The sequence below is a fragment of the Mytilus californianus genome, unplaced genomic scaffold, assembly GCF_021869535.1.
Source record: "Mytilus californianus isolate M0D057914Y unplaced genomic scaffold, xbMytCali1.0.p SCAF_3, whole genome shotgun sequence".
Taxonomy (NCBI): domain Eukaryota; kingdom Metazoa; phylum Mollusca; class Bivalvia; order Mytilida; family Mytilidae; genus Mytilus; species Mytilus californianus.
Window position 1 is genome coordinate 38,780,726 of NW_026262679.1, and position 21,491 is coordinate 38,802,216.

The 21,491-nt window shown below is 32.9% G+C and overlaps 1 protein-coding gene across 2 annotated transcripts in view; it reads right to left on the reverse strand.

The window, feature by feature from the left end:
* Positions 1 to 21,102, reverse strand: part of LOC127734531 (nuclear hormone receptor HR96-like) — a 64,585-nt gene extending 43,483 nt beyond the window's left edge. Inside the window, exon 1 of one of the 2 annotated variants that reach the window (XM_052244450.1) lies at positions 20,988 to 21,102. In XM_052244450.1, coding sequence (XP_052100410.1) covers positions 20,988 to 21,029 — 42 coding nt within the window. In that variant the 5' untranslated portion in view covers positions 21,030 to 21,102. Of the gene's footprint in view, positions 1 to 9,502; positions 9,630 to 20,987 lie in introns of those variants that run through there. The other variant, XM_052244451.1, reaches the window with a different exon arrangement.
* Between the last annotated feature and the right edge of the window lie 389 nt (positions 21,103 to 21,491).

Here is a 21,491-nt window from a genome sequence, read left to right on the forward strand (position 1 = left end):
TAGTTATATTATGATTTGTGTGATTTTGAGAATTGTTGAAGTTCAAGATCACTTCTTTGAAAAATTATAAAATTAAACATAGGTTACCATGCTTGTTCTTCAGATCAAAAGGCTTTTATAAAATTAAGAGTCTTTTTCGCTCATCTAAATGTAGGTCTATATTATTGAACGTGAATCTTCAACAATGGACACTCTCCAACATTGTAGACTAGAATATAATTCATGACTTAAATCTCTTTTTTGTTTATCTTATATTGCTGATCTTTTTTTTCTGTTACAGTTTCTCTCTATCTTTTATAGTTTAAGCCCAAAACACAAAAATGAATAAAATTCTTCGCTGAGCTCAGCTTGATACAACCGCAGAGGTCCAACCCTGAACAGATGGGGCAAAAATTGACACAATATTCGCGCTTGATACAGGTCTGAATTTGGATTGTAATTAAATATTTGACACATAATAGGTTTCTGACACCGAATAACTGTAGTCAAAGAACTTAGAATTGGTTATATGATTTGAATTTATATTCAATTTTTTGCTTTTGTGCAATACACTATGCTGTTGAGAAATTGACCCCCCCCCCCCCCCCCCCAAAAAAAATTTTACCCCTTCGTGATATGGAACCTTGTGGTACAATGTCAGAGAGATCCATACACTAGCACACAAGTTATTGTCTGGAAGTTACAAAAATGCTTATTTTTGGCCCCTAATTCCTTAACTGTTGGTACCATAACCCCCCAAATCAATCCCAACCTTCCTTTTGTGGTATTGAACCTTAGGGTAAAATTTCATAGAGATCCATTCACTTAAACTAAAGTTATTGTGCGAAGACCAATGTGTCTTTGGACGACGACAACGCCAACGTCATACCAATATACGACTGCAAAAATTTTTTGCGGTCGTATAAAAAGGGCAAACATTTTCATTTAAGGGTAATAACTCCTACAAGAAGAAAATTGACAATTTTGTCTATGCAGATCTTGTCTTACTGATAATTTTTTCTTTTAAATTCTCTATCTATTACAGTTTTAAAGATAATAGGCAAATATGCAAAACAAATTGTCATTTAAGGGCACAAACTCCTCTAAAGAGTTGACCAACCATCTCAGCAATATCTACTTATTTGTATATATTGTCTTTCTGATCATTTTTGAAATTTAATATTTCTATCTATCTATTACCATGATTACAGTTACAAAATAATTGTCAATATCACAAAAAATTGGTAAAAAATGACCAATTAAGGGATATAACTTCTATAAGGAGTCTACTTTTGATTTTGGCCATGTTTAATTATTTAAAGATCTAGTTTTGCTGATCATTTTTGCTTTTTCAAGTTTCTATATATCTATCTATTAAAATTTTCAAGATAAAAATCTTCATTGAAGGACAATAACTCCAATATTATGTCGACTAACAACTTCAGCCATAAAGGTATTTGTAGATCTCGTCTTGCTGATCATATTTGCTATTTAAAGTTTCAAGATAATAGGCAAAAACGCAAAAAAATGGTAAAAAGCATCACTAAAGGGCAATTACTTCAATAAGGAGTTGATTGACAATTTTGTTGTAAATAAGCAGTGGGTAGATTTCAACAATCTGAACGTCTCTGCTCCTGTAAGATTTTTCTATCTGTAGCCTTTTCAAGATAATAAACAAAACTTGCATCTCACCCCTATGTTCTACATTAATCGATGTCAGCAATGTTGGTTGGGAGGCAGGGTCATCCCACACATTTTTTAACTAGATATCCCAATGATGTTAGTTGCTAAGTTTGTTTAAATTTGGCCCAGTTGTTTCAGAGGAGAAGATTCTGTAAAAGTTAACAGGCAGACACCAAGTGTTGAGAATAGCTCATTTAGCTCTGTGGGCCAAGTGAGCTAAAATTGAGATTGAAAATATGGAGTTTTGGTGATTTTGTTGAAATTTTCTGTTACATTTCAGATGGTCTACTCTTAATCATAGAGGAATTGTTTTATTCAAAAGCTACATGTCCTATAATCATATGTAAAAATTGTTTATACTTAATAAAAGATAAACTGTTGCAACTGTTTGCCCATTAAATATAATTTTTTTTATATTCCATAATCATGATTATGCATATGTTTATATTCCATATGATACACATTGTCCAAGCTTCAATGTAGCTATGATATCCTGTCCTTTCTAATGATTTTTCCTTCTTTTTTTTTCTTGCGGGTTTTCTTTCAGTTTGGCTGTTAATTTTATGAGTTTGATACATTAGTGACAACTAATTTGGACCCTAAAGAGGCTTAAATTGGCAGTCACAGTTTGAGTTACGAGTACAAAACATAAGACTCAATGGCAGATCCAGGGGGTGTTCCGGGGGTTGGAACCCTATTTTTGTTTGACAACTAAGGCTTTTGTATGGGGACATATGGTTCTAGCCTTTTAATATGACTTGCATGTGTTGGAAACCCCCCCCCCCCCCTTTTAAAAATGGCTGGATCTTCACCTGGTACTGTTCTATCATTTCACCCAAAAGATGTGATGAGTATGAAAACGGCAAAAAATTGTTTTTCTTATCAAATTCATAAAGAGTTACTCCCCTTATTTTTGCCTATTATAAAATTCTAGTTTAAATATTTAAAAGTAAATAAAATGCTCCCCTGGGCGCAGCTTGATACGACCGCAGAGGTTGAACCCTGAACTGTTGGGGCAAGTATGGACACAACATTCAAGCTTGAAAAAACACTGAATTTGGATTGTGATTAAATATTTGACACAGCATAGGTTTCTGACACAGAATGAATGTGGTCTAAGAACTTAAAAAAATTTTAATTTACCTATTCAAACCATATCATTATTATTTGCTTTTATATATAAATCAGAAATAACCAATTTAAAATGGAAAATTTTAAAGAAAAAAAAGGAAAAAAAAAATCCCCCCTCAAATTTTTTGAACCCCCTTATGATTCATCACCCCCAAACTCAATCCCAGCCTTCCCTTTGTGTTACAATGCATGGTGCCTTTCAGTACAATTTCAGAGAGATCCCTACACTTGAACACAAGTTATTGTCTGGAAACTAGAAAAATGCTTGTTTTTTTGCCCCTTTTTGGCCCCAAATTCCTAAAATTTTGAGGCAATTACCCCCAAAATCAATCCCAGTCTTTCCTTTAGTGGTATGGTACCTTGCAGTACAATTTCAGAGAGATCCATACACTTGAACACAAGTTATTGTCTGGAAACTAGAAAAATGCTAATTTTTGGCCCCCTTTTGGCCCCTTATTCCTAAACCTTTTGGGCAATTACCCCCAAACTCAATTCCAGCTTTCCCTTTGTGATATGGAACCTTGAAGTACAATTTCAGAAAGATCCATACACTTACACACAAGTTATTGTCATGAAACTAGAAAAATGCTTGTTTTTTGCCCCTTTTTTGGCCCCTAATTCCTAAAATTTTGAGGCAATTACCCCCAAAATCAATCCCAGCATTCCTTTAGTGATATGGAACCTTGTGGTACAATGTCAGAGAGATCCATACACTAACACACAAGTTATGTCTGGAAGTTACAAAAATGCTTATTTTTGGCCCCTTTTTGGCCCCTAATTCCTTAACTGTTGGTACCATAACCCCCAAAATCAATCCCAACCTTCCTTTTGTGGTATTGAACCTTGTGGTAAAATTTCATAGAGATCCATTCACTTAAACTAAAGTTAGAGTGCGAAAACCAATGTGTCTTCGGACGACGACGACGATGCCAACGTCATACCAATATACGACCACAAAAATTTGTTTGCGGTCGTATAAAAATTGATTACAGAATATTAAAATGGAATGTAATTTATCATAAGATAAAACATACAGAAATAAAATATTGTAAATGAGAGATAATATCTTCAAAACTTCTAATGAAATCAAACCAGTATTACTCAATCATGTACTTGTATATAAGTATATAGGAATTCAGTAAATAAATAGATGCTAAAACATCATGAACTATATAAAACAGCAGTTAAAAAGTTCAAGCGTTTTACCGATATTGCAAAAACCAAGTACTGGCAAAATTTCTGTGCCAAATTTAATTATAAAACTTCAGAACACATAAAATAAAAACCCGAAATAGAAAATCCAATATATAGGAACGATGACGAGCAACACAACAGGACAACGTTTAATATACCATTCAACAAAACCTTTATAAGGTGCTTAAGACCAAAAAGACAACAGCACCCAGTGATGACAATATAACATACAAAATGTTCAAACAAATGCCAGATACCATGAACGATATTGTGTTGCAATTAATAAAAAAAAGCTTGGGTAACTGTTCAACTACCACACAGCTGGAAACATGCAAATGTAGTCCTTATAAAAATAAATCTTACCCTAAATCCTACAGACCTATTGTCTTTAAACGTCTTATTTTTGCAAACTAATGGAAAGCATGGTTAATGTTAGGCTGAAACATCTATTTTATATATATTATATTATGAAAGAAACACAAAGTGGGTTTCATGAAGGTCGCTCTACAATTGCGAATTTATTGTGACTCAAAACAGACATAAAAAAGCCAAATACATAACAATTCCTACTGGCCATATTCCTCGATATTGAAAAAGCATTTGATCTAGTATGGCATTTTGGTTTTTCAAAAAAATGTAAATATTATGGTATCAATGGTAGGTTATTTAACTTCATCAATTACAAAGACTTCCTGCAAGGTAGAAAAATACAAGTTAAAGTAAATCAAGAAGTCTCAGACGAATATGACATCATCAATGGTATCCCACATAAAGGTAGTGTCATCAGCCTCACATTATTTAACATCATGATTGATGATTTTGTAAGTCAAGCAAAAAACACCTGCAGTCATGTCACAACTTGCTGATGACAGTGCCATGAGGTATAGAGGTATCTCACCAATAAAATGCAAGAAACACTTATATATATAATTAATAACATCAGAGCATGGTCCAAAAAGAGGGGTTTTAAAATCTCTAAAACAAAAACAGAAGATGTTATATTTGGGGATAGTAAAATTTCTTCAGTCAACCTAATGTTAGATAATTAACCAATCAAATTTCAATCGCATGTCAAATTCCTTGGTCTCATATTTGATTGAAAGTCGAAATGCAATTAACACATAAACTATTTAGAAATAAATGGGGAATGTGTCCATGGGACACAGATGATGCCCCCGCTTGCATATAACGTGATAAAGGGACATAACTCAAGAAGGGTAAAAGTGACGCTACCCAAATTCAAAATGGATCTGTGTTTTGTGGTAATAAGCATTGTGTATACGTTTCATAACATTTGGTTGAGGCAAACTAAAGTTAGAGAACAGAAACGAAAAATTCAGCAATTTTTCCATTTGTAAAGGGGCATAACTCTAGAACGGTAAAAGTGACGCCACCAAAATTAAAACTTGATCTGTGTTTTGTGGTAATAAGCATTGCGTTTAACTTTCATAACATTTGGTGGAGGCAAACTAAAGTTAGAGAAGGGAAACCAATTTTGGGACGTACATATGCACGGACGGACAAGGATAAAACTTAATGCCCCCTCTGCTACGGCGGGGGCAAAAAAAGATATAAAGTAATATTTAACCTACTCAGGTATGTTCAAGCAAACAATTTTGGCATGGGTACTGATTCACTTCTTATCTATATAAATCACATCTAAGATCGATACTGGACTATGGATGCCAAGCATCATTATCCGTAAAAACTAAACTAGATAAAATACAAGCCCAAGGTCTTTGCATAGTACTGGGGGCCCACAAGTCAGCCCCCTAAGAAACAATACTAGCTGAGTCAGGTGAGATGCCATTACAATTAAGAAGAGACCACCTTTCACTTAAATATTATGCTCGTAGTAAACAAAATCAAACAAATCCAGCTAATCAATTAGTAGAATACAACATTATAAAGGGACATAACTCACGAACGGTAAAAGTGACACTACCCAAATTCATCTTGATCTGAGTTTTGTGGTAATAAGCATTGTGTATAAGTTTCATAACATTTGGTTAAGGCAAACTTTAGTTAGAGAACGGAAACCAAAAATTCAGCAATTTTTCCATTTGTAAAGGGGCATAACTCTAGAATGTTAAAAGTAACGCCACCAAAAAACAATTGGTTGAGGCAAACTAAAGTTAGAGAACGGAAACCAATTTTGGGACATATGGACAGACGGGCGGACGTACAGACGGACAAGGGTAGAACTTAATGCCCCCTCCGCTACGGCGGGGACATAAAAATCCACATATCATTAAGTCAAAAGCGCTAGTCACAATACCGTACATTGACACTGCATATAAAGTTCATTTCAAAATATACACCAATGGCTCAAAAGATCCAGCCTCAGGTAAAACTGGATACACCTTTATTATACCATCAAAAAAGGTTGCAAGATATAAACGTATATATCTGAAAATCTTTCAGTGTACACTACAGAGATGACGGCCATTTATCAATCATTAAATTGGTTAATTTTTCAATCAAAAGTCAGAGCAAAAAGTTGTTATCCTCACCGATTCATATAGTGCTTATGATCCATTCCACATGATCCATTCTATACAAAATGATTTATCAAGTATACCCGACATTCTAGAACCAATTCAATTACTAACTTGCAGACTCAAACAGAAAAATATAGAAGTGATCACCATAGAATGAATCCCAGCTCATTTTGGTATCCTAGGTAATGAATAGATTGATAAACTAGCAAAATTAGCCTTAACTAAAGATAAAATAGATATTAACATTAATGTTAGTGCAAACGAATTCATTGCAATAACAACATCATTATATATATATAAGAAAAAATGGCAAGATACTTGTGACAACTCATGCTTTTCATGGAGTTGTTCTATAAATCATAGTTTAAAAAAAGCCTACTTTCAACAAAGGTAATCCATACCACGCAAAAACAATAACTAGGCTTAGGTTGGGACAATACCACTTTAAATTCATGCGGCACTAAAGAAGATATAGAACAAGTACTAATGACCTGTACTAAACACTCAAAAGCTAGACAAAATTTGCAATAAGACTTAAATATGGTTCATATGCAAAACCTCAATATCAAAATATTACTAGACCCTCCAAAAAGAAAATCAACAGTATGTCTGGTCGTGCTTAGCTCAATATATTACAGAAAACGGTTACCACAAATTTATGTTTAACAGTACTATAAATAAGTTTCTCTAAACTAACCAAGCCTATTGCAAGAGTTCCTGGTCAGTGACCATTATACGAACCCAAAAAAATTTTTTGCGGTCGTATAAAAAATGGACCCAAGTGAGCTTCCCCAATTTACAACAGCTTTTTTTTCTTCAGGAAAATCACTTTCCAAAATTCAGAAAAGATTAACGAGGTATCCCTTAAAATTTTAAATGCAGAGCAAAAAATACCCAACAATTATGGCAAACACAAATATTGGCCTTGTGTCATGTGTAGTTTCATTTCAAAACCACATAAAATTTCTTTTGTAACTCTTGCAATGGGGAATTTTTGCACAATTTTTTTTTTTTAAATTTGAAGCCCAGAGATAAAATTCAATCTCAATAAACAAAACTTGTAAGAGTTGCGGAAGAACCTTTTTCTGAGAAGTTGGGATTACGCTTTATTCTAGCAGCAATTCGTCATTGGGCCCTTATTTTCACAGTGGTTCAGGATTAAACAGGCGTGTATCAACCTGTACACAAAATTGCAGTTGTGTACACATCGAACATTTGACAAAAATAAAAATATGGTAAATCTAGTAAGAATAAAACTAAAGTAATAAACTAAATTAAATAATAAACATTGCTCAACTTCCTATATCTGTTGGAGACACAATCTTTGATGAATATGTAGATGATGCCCATGTTACAAAAAGAATTTCGATTGGAAATTCAGAGATGGTTAGCAAAACGGACTGGAGATTTTGATGATATTCCTAACAACTTACAGGAAACATTAAATGTTATAAACAAGGATTTATACCCGGGATTCTTTTAATATACTTAAAATATTTGCATGTATACCAGTCTCATCAGCAACATTGGCTAGAGGTATAGGGGAAGGATCGAGATCTCACTAAACATGTTTAACCCTGCCCTATTTTTGCGCCTGCCCCAAGTCAGGAACTTTGTTCGTCTTGTATGTTTTTTTTTTAAATTTTGGTTCATTAATATGTTTCGGAGTTTAGTGTGACGTCCATTTTCGCTGAACCAGTATACATTATTGCTTAGGGGCCAGTTGAAGCCTGCCCCTGGGTGCAGGATTTCTCGCTGTGTTGAAGACCCATTGTTGGCCTTGGGCAGTTTTCTGCTCTTTGGTCAGGTTGCTCTCTTTTTGACACATTCCCCATTTCCATTCTCAATTTTATTTCAGTATGATGAGAGTAAAGACCTATTTGAGAAATAGAACATGTAGAATGAAAACCAATCGTTTATCTGGGCTTGGTCTATTGAACATACACATGTACCGTGAAAAACAAATTTCAGCAGACACAGTTTTGCACATCTCCAGTAGAAGAAAGGGAAAAAAATGGTCCTTGATTTTTCAGAATTAACTTTAGAAATTTGTTTTTTCTTATGTATAGTGGGTTGAGCCTGATTAGGTAACAATTAAAATATATGGTGGTGGCACCATATATTTTAAATGTACTTAATACCTTATCAAGCTCAACCCACTACACATTAGAAAAAGCAAATTTCTAAGCCAACAGTACTTGTTTGTTTTTCTCTAAGTATTCTTTTTTTTCCAAATTTTTTTCAAAAGTTGACTTGTAAATCATGAAAACAAAATTTCTGTGATGTCATTTTAAGTCACAGGAAATTGCAAGAATGCAGGATTTTGCACCATTTACCCCAGAGCTTCCCCATTCCCCCTGGCGTATGACTTTCTCCGCATTGATCATGCAGTACACATCATGTTGGCCTAGCTACGACCCTATTAAACTCTTATCATGCTTATCAGGACTTGGTAATTAATGATTAAATTTTCTGGATCTGGGAAAGAATACTTTATTTTTTATGGAATTCAGGATGACCTCCCCTCCTACTGCCCTTCTTGTACATTGTTTTAACAACATTCATTATCAGGTTAGTAATTATCTCCCCTAAAACCGTATCTTCCCCCTAAATTATCAGGCATCCAACATAAAGGTGGGTTCTAGTATGGGGACACCTGAAATTTTGTCATAATTCATTATAAAAAGTGTCCATAAAAATTTTGGGATAGGCATGTTGAGACATAAACAATAGGATTGTTAGTCATGATACTGTTAGCGATACCCTGTAAAAACAAAAGTATATTTTCATTTTGGTCACATTACTATCGTCTTGTCATGACAGATTATATTAAAAACAAAAAGTTTGCGACATGACACCATTTTTTACCGTTTGAAATGTATTTATAGATATAAAAAATGTACTGTTACTGTACATGTATGCAACTGTTTACAATAAGAAATCGTGATGTACTGAATAACCCAGTTTTAAAATTGTCTTTTTTTATATAACATCATTACAATATAAAACTTTACCTGTTCTAGGTTAAAGATAACAAAAATTATACTCAAAATATCCTTAATTCATTGATATTCGAGAGTGAACATACTAGATTTATCAAATCATTGCTACCACACTGGACTGAGATAACCTTGACACAGATAAAACAACAACAGTGCTCTCCCTTATTTTTAACCGGATTTTCGTCATTACAGAAAAGCTCGTAGGAACTGGACGGACTTGCTTTAAATATCTGTCTGGTCTTTCGGCGTTTTTTTTTCATCAAATGAATCAAATTCGGTACAAAATAATCAAATTATATCAAATTTGACAAAACAACGATATTAAACAACACAAGAATACACAAAAGTGCAGTATGAAACCAGAATGAGAGACTCTGCATGACGATATTGTGGAAATTAAAAGAGAGATATAGTGAGAAAGAGACAGGACCATTGGAAAGACTGACATAACTGCATCTCAGAGGCGGATTAAAGGTGGGCAGGGGGCTGCGATCCCGGATTCCCTTATGGAGCGGTATCGGGTCCGTTCACCCACAGAGTGCGGTTTGCCCTATTTTTATAAAAAAATATATATTACATATGATTTGTATAATGGTTTATTAAACATATTTAGATATTTATATGGTAAATATGAAAGAAAATATATAAATTTATCAAAATTCATAAAAAAAAAATTGGAAATTTTTAAAAAATGATTAAATTTCTTGGCTTCATTGTTACATATGGACCCTGGGACATAATATATTTTTGGTATAATAATCCCAGATTGACCTGGATTCTTATGGAGGCTGAGACTCCGAGCTACATTTAAGGTTAATACAGACTTTTCCCGGTTCCACTCAAACTTTGGTCTAGTTTGGGTCCCGGGGAACCCCTTTTTCAAACTCCTGGTTCCGCATCTGCATCTGTATTTTTTGTGTAGACGTCCACAAATGTACAATATAATATACATTACAACTGTACAATATAACGGTACATTGTCGGAAAAATAAAATTTATTTGTATGAACTTTAGAAAGAGGACGAAAAGCGAGGCTCGCCGAGCTTTTCTCATGTTTCGTAGCGAGTACTGTAACAAATAAATTTCATATTTCAGACAATGTATATATATATTGTTTTATCCTGCAATTTACACCAGGCACTTTTTAAAATGTTTAGTTGTTTAAATCCAACTAGTCTAAAAAAAAAAATCATAAAAATCGACAGGTACCAATCAGGTCAACATCCAGGAATTGATGATTGCTTATATAATTAATTGCGGACCGCGAAGAGGCCTGACCACAAAATGGAATGTTACGCAAAAAGAAATATTCATACTACCGTTCGCTCAACATCGGAGTAGGATAACAGGAGACTGTATTTGTACAAGTACAAGTACAAATACAAATAACGTAAAAAAATATATGTACCTGTGTTATTTATACAATACTTAGCTGATTGCAGGATAAAGAAAACGGATGATTAAGTACCGGTAGTATAAATTGAAGATTTATACATGCATTGAGAACTTGCTAAAACTGTCCAATGTTATATGTCAGCTGGTCATATTTTATTGGGGAGCGCCGTTCATCGAAAGAAAAAGTGTATAATACATCATCGACATGTATAGAGATGCAAATAAACTCATCATAGTGGAGTGATTGCCACTGAGACAACTATCCACACGAGTTTATATGAAATGGAAGTTATATGGTATATAATTTATAAAGGACACTGTAGAAAAGAGGCGAAAGATACCAAAGGGACATTCAAACTCAAACTGTAGATTGTGAAAGCAAATAATTGTTAAGATTTCAACAAAGAAGAAGAAAAACGAAATTTTGATATCAAGTATTTCGATATATCATATAAAAAACTACATCTTCAGATGCAAGTTAAGAAATATAGCTCCTAGTGAAACAGGACTAAAATCCAGAATAAAACAATACCAATCTAATGAATTTTAGATTGCAAACCAAAATAATAGAGCAAATGCTTATGAATTATTCTGGTCCGGCCATCGCATAACATATTTTCGTGATTTATTATTTATCATTCTTGATACTTTTAAATAATACTGTGTTTAACCAATATGTATAGACACGCGTATGCATACTAATGGTAAGAATGCATGGTGATTGTGTGTTAGTAGTGAGTGAAAGTGTGGGTAGCTTTTTTCTCTCCGGTAAATTCTTGTATAATATATATGAATTAAAAAAAATGGATAGTCTTGTACATTTTATTCAATGTTTACCCCACAAATCATAGTCAAAGAGTCATTGTAGGGGTATTGTAAAATCCTACTGAAAACAAATAAAAGGTAAAAAAGAAAAAAAAAACTATCCACAGGAGATCAAAGGACGAGGGTGCAAAGAACCATAGGTCGACCCCGATAAGAATGAGCAAAACTCATGCAAGGCCATGGCATGACAAAATGCAATAGAATAGAAGATAAAACCAGAAAATCATGGGTCTAATCCATACTAAAACTATAAACGAAAATCGAATTTGGCAGACAGCAAAACACATATATATGACAGAAAGCAAACCCGTTTCACGACGTTATGAATATGAATTGCTGCATAAGTGAAATTATAAATAGTTCTGGCAGTGTTGATGAATATCAATTATTTGTAACCTGCACATAATTTACACAGGCCTAGGGACTAAGGTATCATATAAAGAAATGAAATTTGCCCCAGTGACTGTGTACATGTATTCAAACACTCACGAGTTTCCCAAACGTTTGGCTCTGAGTCTTCCTGTTGCAGTCAAATTCAGAAATGCCAGTACGCAAAGAAGATGGCGAATTCGTCAAGTTATATTTTGATTTAACATCATTATACCAATCGCCTTTCGAATTGTATGAAAATGAGCATGCAGTAACCCGATTTTTAGTCATCTGTTTATATATTGTGCTTAGGTGCACATCTTACACGGAGGTAACACTAATTTGGGTAGAGATTCGCACAAAACCAACAATATTAAGTGTTTAGTTAGTGTTTAATTACACATAGGTGAATGATACATAACATGTGTTTTGGTGTTAACACTCAAACACGCCGTTTTTCTGGAATAGTTGTCATAAATGTGGTGTAACTTTTGGTGTAACTTTTCGTCCTTTTTTTACAGTGTGTAGAATTTAATTGTGTTATGATTTATTACTTGTATGATATGAGATTTGTTTCAGTTTACCAACTTTTGACTTCATTTATATGGGAATCAAACATACAAAAATCAATTTACCTCCGTTGTAGGCAAATAGATATATAACTGATAATATAAAAGATACATATATGTAGTTAGTATTTACAGACCATAAACAATTTTTTTTTTATTTGGCAACTTTAATCTTTATGCGTGGGCCATTGGCCTTTTTTCATGAAATGTCTGTAATCATTAGCAGCACCCTATCGACGCACCCGGTCACTTCACGTATATTTATGCGATGATTTTTTTCAATGTTGGTATATTCCAAATAGAGTTTACGAGTTTAGAACACCAGTTAACGTCCTATTGTTTATTTTACCGATAGGAAGAATTAAATTTTGCAAAGCCGGATTGATTTATGTATTTTCAAATAAATCTACATTTGACTTAATTTATTGCGATCATTGAACTTGGTTGATCAAAATGACTTATATTTTATCGAACAAAAACGGCTCAATTAAAGTTATGAGGAAGAACGACTGAAATTGACACTGCCGTAGCTTTTACGCCGGCCGTGTCACCGTCACGAATGAACTGGTTTACCGATACGATGTGTCGGTGTCACAACTGAATAGCGACATGTTTTCGAGGTCTTACATCTTTAGATATCAGTATACTTGTCTGATCTGTAATATTTATCGCTTTCGTCCTATATTGACATTTTGACTGATTGTGGATTCGCCATGGCGGGAGATTGCATGCAAAACAGGAGACGTTTACCATGTCGACGTATCCGGTCTCGCTCCTTTTGGATTTCATGCGACTCCCTCATTTTTTGTTTGATACTTTGATTTGTATCTTCTTAATCGATTTACGAGATTTGGACATCGGAAAACTACTGTCACCTTAATTCAGACATGTCTTGTATTTTTTTAGTTTTAGTTCATTTATATGTTTTGGAGTTTAGTGTGACGTCCATTTTCACTGAACTAGTACACATTTTTATTTAGGGGCCGGCTGAGGCCCGCTTCCGGGTGCGGGATTTTCTCGCTGTGTTGGAGACCCATTGGTGGCCTTCGGCTGTTTTCTGCTCTTTGGTCGGGTTGTTGTCTCTTTGACACATTCCCCATTTCCATTCTCAATTTTATGCCAGTATCGATCATCGACTCCGATTTTTTGGTACGTATTTGTGTTATGAGATGTAACATAATGAAATTCCGTAAACTCAGCTGGCCTAATTATACCGAGGGTGGTAAAAAAAGTGTCATTCAGATCTCATGAGAGTTAAACTTAGCTAGCCGAATAATAATGAGGATAATGTCAGTCAGATCCATGAAAGTTAAAGTTAGCTAGCCGAATGATAATGAGGATAATGTCAGTCAGGTCCCGTGAAAGTTGAACTTAGCTAGCCGAATAATAATGAGGATAATGTCAGTCAGATCCCATGAAAGTTTAAGTTAGCTAGCCTAATAATAATGAGGATAATGTCAGTCAGATCCCATTAAAGTTGAAGTTAGCTAGCCGAATGATAATGAGGATAATGTCAGTCATATCCCATGAAAGGTGAAGTTAGCTAGTCGAATAATAATGAGGATAATGTCAGTCAGATCCCATGAAAGTTGAACTTATATTTAGCCGAATAATACGGTGAGGATAATGTCAGTCAGATCCCATGAAAGTTGAAGTTAGCTAGCCGAATAATAATGAGGATAATGTCAGTCAGATCCCATGGAAGTTGAAGTTAGCTAGCCGAATAATAATGAGGATAATCACGGTCAGTCAGATCCAATGAATTGACCGTCTTTTTACCTATTATACAATTACTTGTTAGACTGGAAATGATGAACCTTGTGTAAAATTGTCATGATAATGTTCTATTGTTTTTTTTTAAAATTTTATTGCAACAATAAATATCTCATATTCATTTTCACTATTATTATTGGATGAATTCCTCACTCACAAGCGGAAACGGAAACTCCAACCAAAAGTGTTACGTCTGAACGGGATCTAGCTATTGCGTTAATGGACAATAAAACAGTACGATGTTAAAAAATAATTTTATATGAAATAGGACGATTAGTAGAATCATATATATTCATTTGTACAGTGAGAGCATATAAAACACATCAAAAGTATAATGATCGTATGACGTCTTGGCTGTGCTGTTTATGATGAACATGGCCTGGTCAAAGGTAAAATAAATTGATAAAAAAAAAATCGATTGCCCGATTTTGTAATTCAGTGATTTGTCTTTGAATGTTTCAATTTAGACGACTTTGTTTGATGACGAACTAATTGAACTATATTTCACTTTATAAAACAAACACAATAAGAAACTTACACAAGTTTATGTTTTGATATAAAAAGTCAATAATTTCATGCAGGATTCGAACTATGGTACAAAGTCAAAGTGTTGTTTTTTAAATCATTGAATACGGTAAAGAAATCTAGGCCTAAGAACACACCAGTCAAATCACTGTTGTTATGTTTATCTTTTTAATACTGGTTAATGAAATCATTACAGTGTGTACTGGCTGGTCATTATCGCGTATGATACGATTTTGACACGCCTACATAGCTTATGAATATGCATGACTATAGATAAGAACAGCACGTGTAGCCATAAACTGGGAGTCGTAGATTTGTAGCATAACTGTACATATGTAGTTTTGAGAATATAGAATAGATACAAAAATATTGTTTTTAATATTAATAATCCGAGCAAGTAAAACACGGATCTATCATGGTGGAGGACCTAAACTAAGTTATATTTTGAATTGTCAAGTATTGTATATTAATATTCCGATCGATGAACTTTAATTGTTTAGAAAAACACTATGCACAACGGTAAGATACAACTTTGATTTCGTAGCAGTTGCTGAAATCAGTTCACAATGGCTTGTTTTTCTCCAGGATGTATTAACGTTTTTTCTTTTGATTTACATGGATTTTTGCTGATTGTATAACATTTCGGAATCTGTTAATTAATATCGGAGGTGCTATCGTCGGACCAGCACGATGATTAAAACAATTACGTGAGACATATTTGCTAACCATAAATTTTTAACATATATATATATTGGGAACTATATTAATAAAGCAGTGGGATTTCAATATTATCATGGAAGTGCATCTAAACAAGTGAGACATATTAGCTAACCATATCATTTCAGGAACTTTATATACAGCAACGGAATTTTCAATAGTATTATGGACATGTATCTTTATTATTTCTAAACTTTACATTTAACGATGGATTTGCATCTTCATATTAGAAGTAGAACGGCTTACCAAACACTCTGGAATTTTGCGCTTTACTACTAGTGCCAAATTATTTCTAAATGTGAAAAAACGATAACCGCTCAGCTGTTTAATATTGGATCAAGTGTATATGTTTTTTTATAACCCGTTTGCTCCGATGATAATGTGATTTTATTTTTGTGTGTGAAAATTGTTTCGCCACAACCAACATTGTTTCATATGTTTCTTACTGATCTGTGTGTGAGAATTGCCTCGCCACAGCTAGTCAAGATGAAAAGTTTATACTTGTGTGTGAGAATTGCCTCGCCACAGCTAGTCAAGATGAAAAGTTTATTCTTGTGTGTGAGAATTGCCTCGCCACAAGATTCTGAAATTGAGTGTGTGAAAATTGTCTCGCCACTCTCTATAGATGTACCTTAAATTAATACCAAACCACGGATACCACAGATGACGATGGAAGAATATTTTTGTGATAATATTAAATAACTTTGACATTTTGTTGATATCATTTGTGTTAATTGATTTACATTGAACTGTTAGTGACATTTACTTCATTTGTGTGTTATATTTGATCTTATTGAAATTGTTTTTGCATGCTTATATATAATTATATAGGGCTACACGTGACTGCATTTAGAAGTACTATTATATTTGTTGTTAATACTGAAAGCGTGCTGATAAGGTTATATTTAAAAGTTATTTTTTGCTATTTGAGTGTCTAATTGTATTAGGAATTTTCGGGTGGAATCAAATGATTCAAGAGATATAAAATTAAAAGTGGCCAAAAATTGGTGGTCGGTATTTTATTAAAGGGGCCAAAAATTGGTGGCCGGGATTTGTGAATTGTTTGAACGTTGAACAACAGATGTAGTAGCGCAAAAGATGTTATGCCAGAAATAACCTTTGTTTTCATATATTAATATCTATTTTGACTGAATGTTGTGTGAATCTTTAATCTACTGATCATAGATTATAATATTGAGTATGTGAGCGAGTGAGAATAGACTAGTTATTATTATTTGAAATCTATTAAGAGTCACGGGTCTCTGCTAGTGTCATCACTTTGAAACATGTATGTTTATTTTCAAAGCTACATTTTTATGCATCGCAAGTGTTCACTTGAGCAAAGTTGACAGCTGTAATCTGTCGTGCTCTTGGAAGTATCCGTAAGATAAACAAGTGAGAGTTTAATGGTCAAGATTTTACGACCTATGGTATCGAACATCTGTGTCTGGGATTTCACAGAGAGATATTTATGATTTACATAATGAGTTCTAATGAGATTTAGGGGTTAGATTAGTTGATTTGTAACTATAAAATTTATGTACACTTGTCATTTTGACAGATCAGATAAACAGGATTTCCGTTTCAAGACTGCAATTTAAATACACTGGGAACTAAGTTTAAACCATGATCATTGATTCTTATTGAAAAATGTTTTATTGTTTTCTGTTTTCATATACATTTTGACATAATTATTTTTTTTTACTGCATATTTTAACGAAGAAAAAGAAACCTTTTATTCTAATTCTTTTATATTTATTTTTTTATATTTTTGATTACCTAATTTCGCAGTTATTAAATTTAAAACATAGTATTTTAATGAGAACTTATGATTTTTTTTTAATTGGGTGTATATTAAAGTACAATTAGTATTTACTTAGAGATTGTTTCAGATTTTTTTTTTATTTTGTTATTAATAATTTTTATATATAAAGATTTCATTTACCAGTAAGAAATTTTTAGAAATTTCTAATTTGTGGGCGGGGATGTTATGTTTATCTTTTTAATACTGGTTAATGAAATCATTACAGTGTGTACTGGCTGGTCATTATCGCGTATGATACGATTTTGACACGCCTACATAGCTTATGAATATGCATGACTATAGATAAGAACAGCACGTGTAGCCATAAACTGGGAGTCGTAGATTTGTAGCATAACTGTACATATGTAGTTTTGAGAATATAGAATAGATACAAAAATATTGTTTTTAATATTAATAATCCGAGCAAGTAAAACACGGATCTATCACTGTACATATACTTTATTAGATTTTTTTCGCATTACTTTGCGCCTGCTGTATGTCTGTCCGTCGTAAAAATTAAAATTAAACTCCTATTCGAAAACATAATTAAAATATAACTGTGATTATACATTTCTTCATGGGTGTTTTATTTATTCGTTTTTTGTTAGCGGCTTTGTCATTTTGCACTTTATCAACATTAACTTCGAGATTAGTACTTTTGTTATTCGCTTGTCTCAAATTTACCAAACACTCACTTTTCCAATTCTGTAAATAATATACCTCATCATAAATACCACGATTAACGTCGCGCGTTTCGTCTACAAAAGACTCATTAGTGACGCTAGAATCACAAAAGTTAAAAGGCCAAATATAGTACGAAGTTGTAAAGCACGTGTGTAATACTGGAAAACAAAGGTTTGAGATGTATGCACATTTGCATGCGAGTTAATCTCATGAAATTTTCAGAAAAGATTAAAATACAAAAGGTGTTTTCATTTTAAATGTGATATATGAAGATCTGCAACGTTGAACTAAACAAAGAAAACTTGTAACAATGATTTCCTTTTTAAGCTCTTCTGGTCTAAAGCCAATGTGAGCCATTCTCATCACTTTGCGTCCGTCGTTCATTCGATCACCACCGGTCTAAAAATTTTACAAAAATCTTCTTTGAAACCACTAGGCCAATTGAAATCAAACTTGGCAACAATCGTCCTAATAGTGTCTAGTGTTCATATTTGGTGTTCCGGTCGACCAATCAACATGATCACCGTAAAAAAATTGAATATAAGGATAAAATGCAAGTAACGGTCTAATATCAAGACTTGAACAATTTGATAGCTGGAGAAAATTAGAAATGTCAAGGTCTGCCTACATTCCATTTACACCATAATTACCAGACGACTCCTTATAGGAATTATTTCCCTTAAATGGCGATTTTTGATACGTTTTCATGTTTTAACATATAATTTTGAAAATAATAATAGATGCATAGAAACTGAAACAGCAAAATTTACCAACAAAACAAGATCTACAAATGTCACTGAAACCATTGATTGGCTCCTAGAGGAGGCATTGTCCTTAATTGAAATCGTTTGACCAATCTTAGTTTTTTGCACAATATCTCGAAAACTATAATAAAAAGACAAAAATTATGAACAGAAAAAATTCCGGCAGATCAATATTTACAAAAATGATTACATGACTGAAACTATCAAATGACTCTTCGAAATGTGCATCTTGGATTTATTGACCTTGAAGGACGATATTTGACCAATGTTTGGGTTTCGGCATATTATCTTGAAATGATGATTAATAAGAAGCTCCATGCAGCATATATTTTCCCCAATACAAGATTTGCAAAGGAAAAAGACGACTGAAACCATCAATTGGTATTTTTCATTTTTTTTACCGTCATTGATGAGTCTTTTGTAGACCAAACGCGAGTCTGGCGTACACATTTTTATCCTGGTATCTATAATGAGTTTATTGGAAACTAAAAGAAGTCATTGCCATTTAATAATAACGTTACCGTTTTTCCTAATTTAAGGTGGATCATTGGTATATATTTCCTCAAATAGAATTTTCTTAAACTTTGCCATAATGGAGATTTTTCCATGCTTTTTTTCAAAAATATAATAAAAAGTATGGGTCACTGTGCTATTTTTCAAGCTACAAGTCGTGCAAAATTGCCAAATTTGCATAGATTGTTCATGAGAAAAACACTTTTTTGTGAATGAAAAGAAATCTATGAGATAGAATTTTGAAATAAAATATGAGAAAATATATTTTAAAATATGCTTTAAGAAAATAAAAATAAAAAATGATGTCACCGACTTTGTTTTCTTGCTACAAGTAAAAATTGAAAATTCCTCTATCATCCTTCATAAAAAAATATTATTTGAGTTATCTCCCCTTAAATGGCTAAGTTGACAATTTGATTCGAACAAACACACATATTTGGTATTTGATAAATCAGTGTGAATAATGCAGTAAATCACGTATTTTTCTTTATTCCATTAAACAGTCTAACCCATTTATTGCCAATATGTCTCAAAGTTTGCAGATTTAAGCAAAGAACTAGACCTATTGTGAACTGCTATTTTACAATCCAAGATGGCGGTATACAGTTTATCTACCTTAAGGATGTTCGCTACTCTGTTTCAAAATAACAAGTTTTTTGAAAGACTGTTATGAATTGATAGAATATAAATAAAGGAACTAAAAAAGCAGAAAAAAATGATGGGTCCGTGTGCTTATTTTCGAGATATAAGCCATTGAAAATCTGGCGGGAAATGATTCTCTCTAGATTTTTCTTACATTTAACATTGACACCTTTTGTCTTTCAAAAACAATGAAAAAATAACAAGGATTTTATAAGATTTTCAAATATGGCTCCTTAAACTATATGTAATAAAATGATGAAAAGAAAAGTAGGGGTTAGTGGGCAAATTTTTTTAATGGCACTAAATGGATAAAACCAGAGGATTCCGAAAATCTGGCAAAATTCAAAAACAAGAGGAGCGAACATCCTTATACGTTTTGTCTGTTATCTTAGTAACTATTATAGTTAGACAGAAACCGTAATAGTAAAACATATCAACAATACTTAGTAGATACATTGAAATGACAAAATGACTGAAACCACTACATGACTTCTTATAAAAGTGCTATTTTTTCCCTTTAATGACAATAATTGGTCAATTTGAATGTTTTTTTTCTTCTGCCTTTAATCTTGAAAGCCATTATAGATAGGACAATACCGTACGATACACAGAGAAGTCACATTACTGAAACTATCAACAATTATTAGCTGTTTATTAGAGTTATTGGCCTTAGATGACTATTTTTACCCATTATTTGCATCTTATTTTAAAGATCGCTTTCTCGGAAACTATTAAAAAAATTTGTTTTATTAAACTTGACATGAATGATCCTCATTATCTGTAAATTTTAGTTTGTTTCTTATATTCCAGTCTATCGACCAACATGGCAGTCACGACTAGATAGAACAGAGGTGTAAATGATTGTTTTATATTATTTGAAGAGTGAACTTTTATATACAAAATGTATTTGTACTTACGTCACTGTATTCTAATATCCGTATTCTTCGTTTGTCATACATGATGACAAGACAAATATTCTATGAGAAACACTTACACACCAAGTGCAAGTTTTTCAAACTTGAAAATGAAACATACTTTTTGAATACTAGTACATTAATAAACATAATTTTTTACCACTGCTTTGTGGGCGTTTAATGGTTGTAAAACGGTTCGTCTGTTTTTCAGTTTTTAAAGTTTAACATCCTTGTGTATTTTAATGATAAACGAACAGACTATCGATTAACCAAGCATACTTTCAAGTGCATGCAGTGTCAATGTCAAAGTCACTATAATTTAATTACTGTTTTTTTTTATATACTAAACCAAAGTATTTTCCCCAGAGTAGAACATATAAGGTATGTATAAGTATACAATATCCATCGATGTTAATTAGTTTTCAAACTCTGTATATGTTTTGATTACTTAAGCTTCTGTTTCTTTCATTATTGATATTAAAGAAAAATGTGTTGATCAATTTATCA